The following is a 13216-nucleotide window of genomic DNA, read 5'->3' on the forward strand; positions in this document are numbered from 1 at the left end:
CCTGTCTTGCAAAATTATCATTTCAATTCAATTAAATCTAAGTGAGAGCTGTGAATGAGCTCAGTCACTGTGATGTAGGGTGCAGTTCCCCTCTCCCCTTCGCTTGAGCAAAAGAGGAATCAACACGCTCCCAGCAACCAAGTCTCTAAGTAAAAATAATATCAACACCAAGAATAACGGACTGCTCCCCACACTCAATTAATGCAAGAGCCGTTTGGGGTATGAAATTTGGTCCTGAAATATGGCCCAGGCCCAGTTTATGAGCCTCTGCAGAGCTTGAATTCGTTATGCAGCGAAAACGCAAAATGCAAAACAAACTGGTGTTTTGAAAAGGTTTGTACATAAAACCCCTTTAAAGTGAAAGAAGGGTTTGGATAGCACGAAGATGCACCTGCTGGGAATTGCAGGATGGGTGTGCAGATGCCCCCTTAATATGGTCTCCCCCGCCCCCCACCCCAAGGAGCATGGAGAGGCAGATGCCTTTTGAAAAGGAATCAGACTGCAAACGCAGTCACAGCCATTTAAACGTGGCCACCGCGTGCAGGGACTAGGGATCCAGATGGTAAAAATTTCAAGGAGAAAATGTTTGGGGTCTGATTAAAAAGGCCAGATTTCCTGTCAACATCCTGTCTTCTTTTAATTTCAAAGATTCCTTTTAAGCTCCAAGTGACAGTAAAACCTCCGTTTTGAGGATTAAAGTCACACGGGCCTCCCCATCCCCCTCCTCCTCGGGAGATTTTCCCCACTGGTATTTTAAGATGTCACCCGGGAGACCTCAAAGAGCCACTCATCCTTTTTTCCAATTTGGAGTCGTCTTAATGGGAGCAAGGACGGCCTCAGCTGCCAGGAGCCGCTGTTTCCAGCCACCTCGGGCACCGCCACCCCCAGTCGCTGGCCCTTCCTGCCCTGCCCTTTCTCACGGCAGCTGTAAGAGGTTTAGGGGAAAACCAAGGCGTTTTCGTTTCATCTCGCTGCCCCCTTAAAATAATGAAAATGAAACAGTCGCCTACTCCCTGGCTAAGAGAAAAAGGTCCTCTGAATGACTGGGGGCTGTCAGGGGTGGCAGCGCCCCCAATCTCTGCCTGACATTTGGGATCCCGGCCACAACCATTTAGGGTACAGTGACCCCCATCCCGGCCCAGAGTTGCCCGGTGTAAAATTTCAGAAGCCAGGGTGTGAGCAGGAAGTGTTTGTGAAGCGGGGTGGCAGGGGCGCGGGCAGCGGAGGGTAGGCCCCATCCACCCTCCGCGCCCACCTCGGGGGTCTTCGCCCTCGTCCCAGGGCTCCTCTTCCCCCCCTTGCCCTTAGGGCTTTGTCCGAGGATCCAGGTTGGAGGGAAGCGAAGCCCCATCCGCCCGTTTCCGCATCAACGTTTTCCTGCAGGGCTCCCCGAAGGTGGAGGGGGCAAACCTCCTAAAAGTCACCCGTGCGGGGTGCACCCAAGAGGGAACTCCGAAGTCTCCAGGCGGAGTGCGGAGTGAGACTCCAAGGGCCGGTGGCCCAGGTGCCTGGCTCTCGCTGCAGAGTCGCGGGCACGTCCCCTCTCCTCCGTTCCCCCGGCCCTGGCTCCTGCAGCTGAGGGGCCCGGAGCCCCAGGGCCGGTGTCCTCCCACCCCGGGCCCCTTACTCACCTTGAAGGCGATGGGGAGCGTCTTGTTGCAGCGCCAATGCGAGGGCAGCACAGAGCAGAGGAAGTTGGGGCTGTCGGTGCGCACCAGCTCGCCCGCGTGGTCCGCCAGCACATCCACCATCGAGCGCACCTCGGGCCGGGTGCGCCCGCCGGGCCCCACGGCCGCCTGCGCGCTCAGCGCGCCGCTGTTCTCGCCCATCTTGCCACCGCCGCCGCCGCCGCCGCCGCCGCCGCAGGGGAAGGCCGTGGAGGGAGGTGTGAAGCGGCGGCTGGTGCTCGGGTCTACAGGAATACGCATAACAGCGGCCGTCAGGGCGCCGGGCGGGCGGCGGCGGCGCGGCTCCCCCGGGGGTGGCCGGCGCGGGCGCCTCCTCGGCCGCCGCTGCCGCGAGAAGCGGGAAAGCAGAAGCGGCCGGGTCGGGGCCTCAGGGCGCAGGGGGCGGCGCCGGGGGACGCTCCGCCGGAGCCTGGCCGCAGGGAGGACTCGCCGCCCCGACGACCGCGAGCAGCCTGCACGTTATTCCCGCATCCTGGGCAAGAGGCCCTTGTGCGGCCGCCCCTCGCGGCGGTCCGGGCTGCTTCGGCCCCGGCGGGGCCCGCGCGGACTGTGCCACCTCCGCCTCCCGCCCCCGCAGCCAGCTCGTGGCCGCCGCACCGACTACGCGGCCGCAGCCTCAGAACAAATCCTCGAGAATCAAGTGGCGGCGCCGTGGCCGCCCGCGCGGGGTTAGTACCCGGGGGCCCGCGAGGGCGGGGCCGGCCCGAGCGACGCGTCGCGCAGCCAATCCGCGCCCCCATCACGGGCACCTCGGCAGCGCTCGCGGGGGGAGGACCGGGGACCGCCGAAGGCCTCCCCACCCGGAGGGGCGGAAGGCCCCGCCTCGCGGAGGACGCCCGGGGTCGGGCGTCCTCGCAACAGCCCAGGACTCCTTGAGAGTTCTGAGGAGCTGGGGCCGAGGCTAAAAATGTGTTTAAAACGTCCAAGCCCTACAGGCTCATTTGCCGCCGTCTCCCTGGCCGCGCCTCCCCTTTTCTCCCCCTTCCCCGCTGCCTTCGGTCGGGCCTCCCCAGCTTCAGCTGCTTTGGGCCTATGCTGCCTGCACCCTCGGCTGGGGGCCGTCAGGGCGCCGGGGCCACAGGCGGGTGACATCTCTTGGGAAGCTGCCCAAAAGAGGCTTTTCACCACCCCGCCCTGCCCGCAAATTATTTTGACCCAAGAGCTTCCACCGCATGAGATAACGCGCGCACCAGCGGCCTCTGCAGCTCCCAGCCCTGCGCGGCTTTGGTCCCGGTTTCGGCGGCCCCGGGGACAGAGAGAAAGGTGTTCCCTACGGGCCCGCATCCGGCTTGGGGGAGACTAACCCGGTTCCTCTCCACTTTCCCCTCAAAACAACTGTCAGGGTCGCGCAGGCCTTCCTGCGTCGTTCTTCGTTGTGGCAGCCTGTGGCTCTTTGAAAAACACAATGGGGCCTGAAAAACGCGAGTGTTTTCCTCTGATTTCCCTCCCCGCACTTGTAACCACAGTCCTGCATCGTGGAAGAGAAGAAAACTGTGCGGAGAACGCGGGAATGGACGCAAAGCTAAGGGCCCTGGCTTCCCAAAGAGGGAATTTCCTTCCTCCACGTGGATGCAAACCGGCCTCGGCGGGTCCAAGCCCACGTCTTCCCCGGCGGTGCGCTCCGGCCGCGCCGCAGGGACTTAGACAGTTCTGCGGAGGCACTGTCTGCTCGCTGGCCCTGGGTCCTCGATCCCGCTCCCAGCCGCGCGGCCCAGCCACTCCCGGGGCTTCACGGCAAACAAACCCTGTTTCTCCCGCCTCCTAAGCCAGGAGAGCGGGCCTAGGGACAAGCTACAGCGGGGAGAGCTGGACAGATCAAGCTCCAGTCACTCTGGATTATCACCCCAGAAGCGCTCCCTGGAGTCTGGGGGAACGAATGCGTGCCGAGTTTCCCCGCCGTTTTGGAGATTGGACTGGATATTCGTTGTTCCCGTCCCTCGACAGGTGCAAAAGGACGAATTTCATGCCTCGGGAGCAAAGAAGCATAGGATCCGATGGTGGCCTCAAGATCCCGCCCTGGATCTGACCCCAGCCCAGTGCGCGCCATTTCCTCGTCGCCAAACGAAATCAAGCCCCGTGTGCGCTACAGAGCAGACGGACTCAGGCCCAAACTCGACCACTTGGAGAGCTGGTCCCTACCCCCCTCGGAGCCTCGGGTCAGCTCCTCAGGCCATTTCGAAAGCCTGGACGGCAAAGGCCCCTTACCGGACGGACCTTTTTATAGAGCCTACATCTCGGAGTTGCAGATCGCAGATGCCAAGGCCCGCGCGCTCTCGGGAGCGCTGGCATTAGTAGCAGAACCAGAAGAAAGCGAGGGACCCGGGCCTTGGTGCATCCGATCTCTGGGAGTTTCCCACCGCGTCGTAGCCAAGGTAGGGCCAGGGGCCAGGGAGGGCGGGCGACGCGTGCAGCTGTGGGGCCAGGACCTGCTGCATATGGGGTTTGTAAATTCGATTCCTCTAGTGGTTTCGGTTTGCACCCGTGCCCTTACTTGTCCCTCCGCCTGATTTCTGCCTCTCAACCGACGGCAGGTTTGCAAACGGGTTTCCTGAGAATAGGACTTCTGTGGGTCTCAGCACCTGGCATCGGTCCCGGTGCGGCTCCAGCTCCCGGGAGGGCGCCCGCTGAAGGTGGGCGCAGGAACCAGGGCACCCTGGTTGTTGGCGCTTGGGTCCCCAGCCGGAGGTCGCCGAGGCCGCGGGGGCCGGAGCAGTTCTGGGAGCCGCCACTAGTTGGCGCCTGCACTCTGCCAGCAGCGGAGTTGCTCCGCCAGGCCCTGCGCACACTCGTGCACCAGCTGCGGTCCCCGTGTCCAGGCGCGGCGGGTCACCTCCTAAGAACTGCCCTTTCTGGACAGACGTCCTGTCCTATTCCTCACCATCTGTGCGGCCACGTCTTGAACAAACCAATGGCTTTGTGTCAGACCGAAGGCTGCCCGCCCCGCCCCCGATGGACACTGACGCTTTGACACCTAACGCTTTCTGCATTCGCATCTCGGGCACTCGAGGGTCTCTGCGGCCTCCTACCCGCAGAACGTTCTCCCTGACAGAAATGCACAGTCCTTTCCTGTCCTGTTCTGGGAGACAGGGGATGAGGAGGATGCACAGAAGAACGGTCCCAATTTCGACCTATTCGTATGACCGACCTATTTCCCCAACCCGGACCAACAGTCCTAGCGTCATCTCTCTCTCTCTCTCTCTCTCTCTCTCTCTCTCTCTCTCTCTCTCTCTCTCTCTCTCTCTGCCGTTTGGAAGGACAGTTGGATAGTTCCCATTCCCCTACCTGGGACACGCGGATACCCCCTCCCTTCCCCATCTTGTATAGTCAGCCATCTTCTCTCCCTGTTCCACTAAACCGATGGACAAACATCCTGCTTTCTCTCAAATGGCTCCTACCTAAGAGCACCCCAAGCTGTCTGCAGCAGGGTGGGCCTACTTTGGCCCAGAGCTAGGTAAACAGAGACCCAGCCTGGGGCTTGCAGAGCTGGAGTTCTGGGGACCAGTTCTTCCGCCATTGTCCTTGAACCCTGGGAGAGGATCCATGGCGTTAGCATGACCCTGTGTCAGGGTGCCCTCCTACTGCCGCTGGAGGTTGTGTAGGAGTTTGCCGTACATGCTTTTCTGGTAGTTAGGTGCTGGCCAGAAAGCTTCCAAGGGCAGGTCTGGTTCCTGGAAAGTCCCCGTATCAGAGGAGGGTCGAAGATCCCCCAAGTGTGCCAGATAATGGACATATATATCCTGGAAAACCTTCTAAGAGATCCACTGGGTGTGGAAGGAGCTTAAGTCTGCAGTTCTACGGCCTGAATTTTTTCTTCTAACACCTACTGTCATCTAGGGCAAATCGCTTAAAGCCTCTTTGAGCCTCATCTGTGTCATCTGTAAAGTAGGGGTAATAATAGTGGCCTCTTCATAGAATCATGTGTAAAGTGCTTAGTGCAGTCCTGGCACATAGGGGGTGCTCCACCCATGTGAGCTGTCACTGTTGTTATACTGTAAAAATAAGGCCTGATCATTCTTTATCAGGTGGCCTTTGGCAAGTCCCCTCCCCTCTCTGGGCCACATACATTTCAGACTGTAAAGTATCCAATTCTCATGTTCAAAGCTTGCCAGGACTCAGAGCCTAGTTCATGGTGGTCCCGTCCCTCTTGGTTCACCTAGGAGCTGCCTGGAGGAAGTTAAGGACTGTCTGTGTCCTGGCTGTAGGTGGAGGCAGCTTGCAGGAGGGTTTCCAGCAACCATCACAGAGCTGCCTGTGGGTCTTGACAACTCACCTTCCTTAGGTTCTCAGACCCTCACTTTGGAAAACCACTGCCTCCCTCCTCCCCTCCCCCCACACTTTCCTAAGTAGGAACTGGCCTCAGCCAACACTGTCAACCACATTCTCCCTATCACCTCCCCAGGAGGCATCTGTTCCCTGTATCCCAAGTCTCATGGGAGCTCCAGTCCAGTGACTAGCACAGAGGACTGTCTTCGAGAAGCTAGTGATTTCTTCTAGTCTGGCCGCCACACCCCCACTCTGGACGGATACATGTCATCCTCCTGCCTGGTGCCCTGGAACTCAAAGTGGGACATTGCTGTCCCTCACTGAGCCTCAGTTTCCTCTTCTGTGAATAGACATCGTTCTAATTGCTCCATTACACAATCTGGAGGATTAAAGACTCCATCTAGGAGGGGAGGGGCCTTGTGTTTCACTGGCTCTAAAATGCTATTAATTGTTCTATGTGAAAGAAAAACAAAGAAAATACTGCTAATTAAACCAAGACTTGCCTACATCCTGGTTTCAGATAAATATATAATTATAAATTATATATTACATGTAATATATATGATAAGACAAGTTAGTGAGAAAGGGTCATGAAAACTGTTATATTTGAGGGGTTGTTGCCTGAAGGATTGGGGGCTCTCATCCCAGAGAATCCAGCTCTGGACCATCCTTCCTGGGCAGCTTCTGGAAGGTTCCAGAATATGCAGGCAGATAAGTGTGCTTCTCAGATTACAGAGGCTTTTTTTTGGAAAGGGCTAGACTTCTAGGAGAGGGAGGGGGAGCTTGGGAGAGTGCTGTGGTTAGGACACAGCTATTGGCTCTGCCATTGACTGGCTGTGCAACTTTTGCACCTCTCTGAGCCTTGGTCCGCTGACGGGCAGAATGGGAAGAACAGTGATGATCACATTTGCGGAGGTATTACCGTGTCCAGGCACTGTGTTTGGGCTTTAAGTGCATCATCCCATCCTCACAGCAATTGTATGTGGTAGGTGTTACGCCCATTTAAATGAAGAGGAATGTTGCCAAGGTTTTCTGGGGTAAGGAGAACCAGAGCCAGGTTAAAAGCCCCGTCTGACTCAAAATTTGGTTACACACATCCCCCCATCCCTTGGTTGAATAAAGCAATGGGAAGAGCCAGGAATATGGATATTGAACGTGCTCAATAAATGATGGTGGTAGACCTAGAGGCAGTAAGGTCTGTTAAATAGCCATGGACTTGGAAATCAGCAGACTCTTTAAAGCCGGGTCGGGAGGCAGGAAGGGGGCTGCAGAGGTCATCTGCTGAGGCCTTCCCACCTGGTGCTCTCTTTCAGCCTCAGGGCCACCTGCGAGGGGGTAGATTCAACTGTAGTCCCCAGTTTACAGAAACACTGAGGCCCAGGAAGGGGGAGAGATGTGACCTGAATCAACAAGGAAGAAGCGAGTTTCAAACTGAGCTTGGCAAGGCCAGGGGGCAGCATGGCATGACCCAACGCGGGGAGTCCTGACTCCTGCCTGCACAGACCCCTACCCATCCTGCTGGACTCTGCAGGCACGCAGCCACAGCCAGGACCCACAGGACGGTCCTGAGGGTGCCACCTCATGGCCAGATGTGACCCCTCAGTGCCCATCTCTTGAGGGGGAAATGCAAGTTAGCCAGGTCTTCCTGCAGCCTCCCACCCCACTGAAGGTTCAGGTCCCTTGTGAGAGGGCACCCAGCTTGGGGAATGAGAAAGAGACAGAGGGAGCAAAGGAAGGGAGAGAGGTCTCAGTGGGAGCCTGGTGCAGGGAGGGGAGGCAAGCCCCATCCATAGCCAAGGAAGTGGGTTCTGGTTTTGGCTCCCACCACTGGGTCTGGTATTCCTGCCACCTTCCCTGCTTCTCACTTTTGTCATGTATAAAATACGGAAATAATTCTGGTAGAGCCCTCTGGTCTATGACTAATAATTGCCCTAACTTGTTGGACTCCTGCCGTGTGCTGGGAGTTTTACCCCAATTATCGCTGACCCTCATGGTGCTTCAGCAGGGTAGAGACTTTATTCTTTCCACTTTACAGATGGGGAAATTGAGGCTCAGAGAAGCGTGAGCTTCCCTGCTCTGGGCCTCAGAACCTGAGGGCGCTCTTTCAACATGATTTGATCTGGGCTCCATCTCTGCTCTACTGGCTGGTCACAGTGCTTGAAACTCTCCATCCACAGCAGTGTGTGTGTGTGTGTGTGTGTGTGTGTGTGTGTGTGTGTGTAGAACTACCTGCTGGCAGTCATCAAATCAGAGGATTCTTTTAGGGGGGAGGCAGGGAGTGTGAGACAGACCTGGGCAGCTTGGAGCCAGAGGGCTATGGGAAGGTTTGCCCTTTCCCCAGCTTCAGGATGGGCTTCAGCTCTGGCAGTCAGGGAGAGAAAGGGCTCCTCTAAGTGGCTGTCATCTCTCGCATTCCCTATGGTAGAGGAAAGGCAGAAGGATATCCAGATTCAAAACGCCTCCAAACCTTAATAAGGTAGCAAGACTAGGAGCCAGTCAGAAACCAATATTTGGAACAGGATTGGAACCAGGGGACTAGAATCTGGATATATATTAATCTTTACTGACAGCAGGTAAGCCCTTATGGCATGCCAGGCCTCATCCCACACTTTATACTCATTTATGCCTCACAGTATTCTTATGGGGGAGGTACAGTTATCACCCCTGTTTTGCAGGTGAGAAAATTGAAGACAGAGAGGCTAAGTAATTTGCCCAAGGTCACACAGCTGGGAAAGTGCAGAGCTAGGATTCCAACCAGGCAGCCTGGCCCCAGAACCCACGTTCCTGACCACCACGCTCTGGTCTCATGGACCAAAATCAGATGCTTGAAGTTACAGTCATGGAATAGAATTAGAATCCTGGCAGGAGAACTGGAAGCAGGATTCAGAATTTTATAATGTCAGAGGCTGCACAAAAGACCTGAGATACCATATCCAAATCTCCCATTTATCAAATTGAAGATCCGAGGCCCAGGGAGGGGAAGGGTCACACATGAGGTTGCAGGCTAGGCCAGGGGCAGAGTCTGGAACCCTGTCCTGCGACCTCCCACTGACTCTGGTCCAGGGTGCCTTCCTCTTCATGGCAGGCTCTCCTCGCCCTACCGCCCACCCAGTGGCTCCCGGGCCCAGCCAGTCCCATTAGGGATTTTCCACCTCCCCAAAAAGGTCTTAATGACTGTCAGTCCTTGTGAAGCCTTAATTAATCTCAGAGGCCGATGGCTTGGAGGAGACCAGGGGCTTTGGCCTTACGCAGATGAAGATTACGGCTCCATTTCATGTGGTGGTGAAGGAACGCCTCAGACATTCCTGCCAGCAATAAAAGCCACATGGCTTTCCAGCATCGCCCTTGGAAAAGAAAAAAAGCACAGCCCTTTGCGGAAAGAAATCAACTATGTGCTGTATGCATGGCATGAGATAAAAACGGGCCATAACGAGGTGGAGAACAGTTGGTCTTTTATGCTGCCTCTGATGGCCACCGAGAGTGGCAGGGCCCAGCGGTCACGATCCCAGCTGCAGCCCCAGGGAGAGGGGGATAGCCCTCAGTGCAGTAGTGGAAGTTATAGGGGAAGGGCCTCAGCCCCTTCACCTGAACTGGGCTTGAGCCATCCCAGATGTCCCACAGGCAGGGCAAGCTTCCTGGCCTGGGACCTGTGTAGTTGTTCAGGGCCCTGCTTTCAGAAGGGTTAAATGCTCTGCCGTCACTTTCTTGAATTTCTTCATACTCTTTGAACAAGGGGCCTGCATTTTCATTTTGCATTGGGCCCCCCAAATTATATAACCCGTCTTGCCCACAAGTTCTCCCATCAGCCAATTGCCACATGTCTCCCAGCCCCGACCACGTGCCCAGGCCTGCAGAGTAGTGTGTTTTGAGCACTTGCTTTGCTTCCATTATCGGAGATGAACTTCGAAACTACCTTGTGAATTGGGCAGCTATGGAAACTGAGGCTCAGAGAAGCTTCCGTGTGGCAAGGAAGCCTAGATTTGGAATGAGGTCCTTCTGACTGCAAAGTAAATGTCTTAACCACGCCACATTCTGCAGTATCTCATCTTCACCATTCCCCGAGGGATAGTGATGCATGTGGTCAGGCTTTTTTATTCCCAAATAACAGAAGGGATAACTGAGGCCAGAGAAGCGAAGGTGCTCACGGTCACAGATAGTCACTGACTAATGGAGCACTGAGTACCAGGCTGTACAACAGTGGGCCTGGGCCTGGATCCTTAGGGCTGGGGGGTGGTGTGTGTCCCAATTTTATAGTTGTTTGTTCCACTTGTAAATTTATTAACTCTGGCTATGTGGGTCATTCCCTTCAGTCTGGCCCGGGATGCAGGAGCCCTGCCCACGCCCCCACCCCCTGCTCTCCATTCTAAACACATCTGGAAGTCCTTCTTTGTGACTTCCACCACTCATTCATGCTCCAGCTTTCCTCTGCCACCCTCATTGGTTGGGGAAGCAGTTGTGCCTTGTACCTTGATAAGCTCAAACAAACCCCAATCACCCATGAATCCTAGAGAGTTGGGGCTGAATGGAGCCTGAAGATGACCTATAACCTGGTCATGACCTGAGGGCTAATGGACCTGGCTGCTGGCTCCAGGGGAGCCATCGCCTTATGCCTTGCTGGGTGACCCTGGGAAAGTCCCTTTCCTCTCGGGGCCTCAGATACCCCATCAGGGAGATAAGTGCATTGGCCCACACTTGATCCCCAGGAGGACTGGCCGTCTTCAATGTTCTGGAATTCCATGTTAATTCATGAAAAGTCTGAGGAAACTGAGGCCCAGGAAAGGTCAAGGACTTGCTCAAGGTCACACAGGATAGGATGCTTACTGACAGTTGGACCTGACTCTGAGGGACTGCCTGCCAGCCCATCTCTTCTCTGCAAAAGCCTGTGGAGGCCCCAGCCTTGGTCTTGTCCTCCCCCTCCCGTGCCCCAGCCCACCTTGGCCTGTCAGGCACCCTAAGTGTCCGGGTCTGGAAGCCACAGCTAAGGGTCCTTGGTAGGAGCTAAAGACCATCTTTAGGAAATAAAGTGCCCAATGATGGCAACTTTTTTTCTCACTCACAGTTAGGCCTCTCTAAGCCTCAGTTTCCTGTGTCACTGTTTCCGTAATAAAGGCCCCTTTTCCACAGGTTATCATTTGGCTAGAAAATGAGGAGAATGAATCAGCTCTAAGATCTGAGGGGCAGGTGAGAGACAGTGCTCAGGGAAGCCAGGATGGGAAAGACTCCACTAGGCCCTAGGCACACGGTGTGCACGCGCGCGCGCACGCGCACACACACACACACACACACACACACACACACACACCCCTCTTCTCGTGGGCACACTCAACAGCACACATGGTCATGGCACACTCTCTCACACATACACTCACTGGCAACTCACACACACATCTTTGTGGACAAGTCTTCATGGAGGCCACCACTGTTATGATGCAGCCACACATGTAAATAGTTACATGCATGTGTGTGCAAAGACACTTATAATGGGATACAGCTATCTGTGTCAACACATGTGGACTCAGCGTAGATGCAGCTAGGCCTCCGTATAGGGTTGTGTAGACACAGACCATCCTGTGGACGGATCTACGCACAAACTTTGAGGCAGGTGTGGAATCAGGGCTCAGAGCTTGGATCTGTAAACCAGGTCAACCCCGGGAAGGGGGGAACCTGGCCATGGAAGTTCTGCTTCTCCTTAATTCAGGTGCCTTGACTTTCTAGGTGGTTTGCCAGCCTCAGGTTTCCAGACACTTCCTTAGCATCTCACTTTTAACCTTTCTCCCTCCAACCAAACGTTCCGTGATGGTGAGGCGAGCCTGTCCACCTGGCCCAGAGAACTGTGGCTGTAACAGAAGGGTTTCCCAGAGGTATCCCGGGCTAGAGGGCAGAGCATCAGCCTGAGAGACCAAAACTCTAGGGTCAGGGTCAGGCTGAGAGGCTCTGGGCATGACATGTGGCCTCCCTGAGCCTCAGCCGCTTCATCTGTAAAGTGGGGGTACTAACTGTTGCTCAGAGGGGGTGTTAAGGGGCTGCTGGCATGCAGTGGGAGCTTTGAAACAGCATCCGCCACAGCTCGACCACCCCTAGAGGGTGAGTCAGCCTGAAGTCCTCTGTTAGGACCCATGTGACACCCCCAGGGACCTCAGCATGGGGAATAGTATTGAAACCATGTCACATGATGAGCTGTTAAAGCAACTGGGGACTGTCCTGGAGAAGAACAGGCCAGGGGGCTGAGAACCCCGCTTTCAGATCTGTGAAGAGATCCTGGGTGGCAGGGGACCACATGGACACTGGGGATGGAACTAGGGCCAATGGGTATCGGGCTCCATACAAGGAAAAGAAGCATTGAGAGTCAGCTAGAGAGAGAATGAGACACATCCGTCTAGCGGTGGAGAGCTCTCTGTCATGGGAAGTATTCAAGTAGAGACCAGGATATTGCAGATGGCATTCAGTGTTAGATGGGGCTGAAGGATGGATCAGATACTGGTGTCCAGCCCATGGTTGGTGCACAGTAAACATTTCATGAACAAATGAGGGAGTGCAACCAAAACTCCATTTATGACCTGACAGTGTGCAATTCAGCACATACTAGCTCTGAGCTCCCACCCTGGCATCTTCACCTTCTGGCTGTGTGACCTTGGGCCTCCCCAAGCCTCAGTTTCCTCATGCTCTCCCTGCCATGTAAACTCCTTTGGTAGCTTAAAAGCTCACATTCCTTATTGCTTCCTTTCAGTTTATCCCAAATTTTCTGCTCTTATAAATAGAAAATGACATTAAAAGCAAAAAGCATACAGACAAGCAAGAGAATGGTTCATATGAAGACCAGGAGGGGGGTTCTCCTGTCCCACCGTGGCAGGGGGAGGGAGAAGGAAGGATGTGATTGGCGAGGGGACGCTGGTCAGAGCCCAAAGGTCCAATCGATGAGAGTTTTTAAAGCCAGGTGGTGGGTGTATGAATATCTGTTTTATTATTTGTCTCTAAATAGTATTTATATTTATATATTCTCTGTTACTATATTTTACAATAAAACATTTTAAAAGAAAAACAAAATAGAAAAAATAGAAAAAGTCCCCCCTCCCCCAAACCTCTGAAAAAAAAAAAAGGACAAAAATGCTCACATTTGCATAGAGTTGCAGAACGGCCTGAGGTGCACCAATGTTGGGGAGCGCTTATTCTTGGCCAAATCACTTTTTCAACCAGGTTGCCCTGTCCAGCAGCTCGCTCTCAGCTGAATCATCTGGTGGCCCTTGAAGCTATCCTCATCATGGCAA

General features: G+C 55.0%; 1 protein-coding gene across 2 annotated transcripts in view; it reads right to left on the minus strand.

The window, feature by feature from the left end:
- The window catches only part of RUNX3 (RUNX family transcription factor 3), a 60930-nt gene that overhangs the window by 25499 nt on the left and 22215 nt on the right, over positions 1–13216 (minus strand). For both annotated transcript variants that reach the window (XM_019650063.1, XM_019650064.1), the window contains exon 2: positions 1632–1912. In XM_019650063.1, the coding sequence (XP_019505608.1) occupies positions 1632–1912 (281 nt within the window). The remainder of the gene's footprint in view (positions 1–1631; positions 1913–13216) is intronic.

The sequence above is a fragment of the Hipposideros armiger genome, unplaced genomic scaffold (assembly GCF_001890085.2).
Source record: "Hipposideros armiger isolate ML-2016 unplaced genomic scaffold, ASM189008v1 scaffold_138, whole genome shotgun sequence".
Lineage (NCBI taxonomy): Eukaryota > Metazoa > Chordata > Mammalia > Chiroptera > Hipposideridae > Hipposideros > Hipposideros armiger.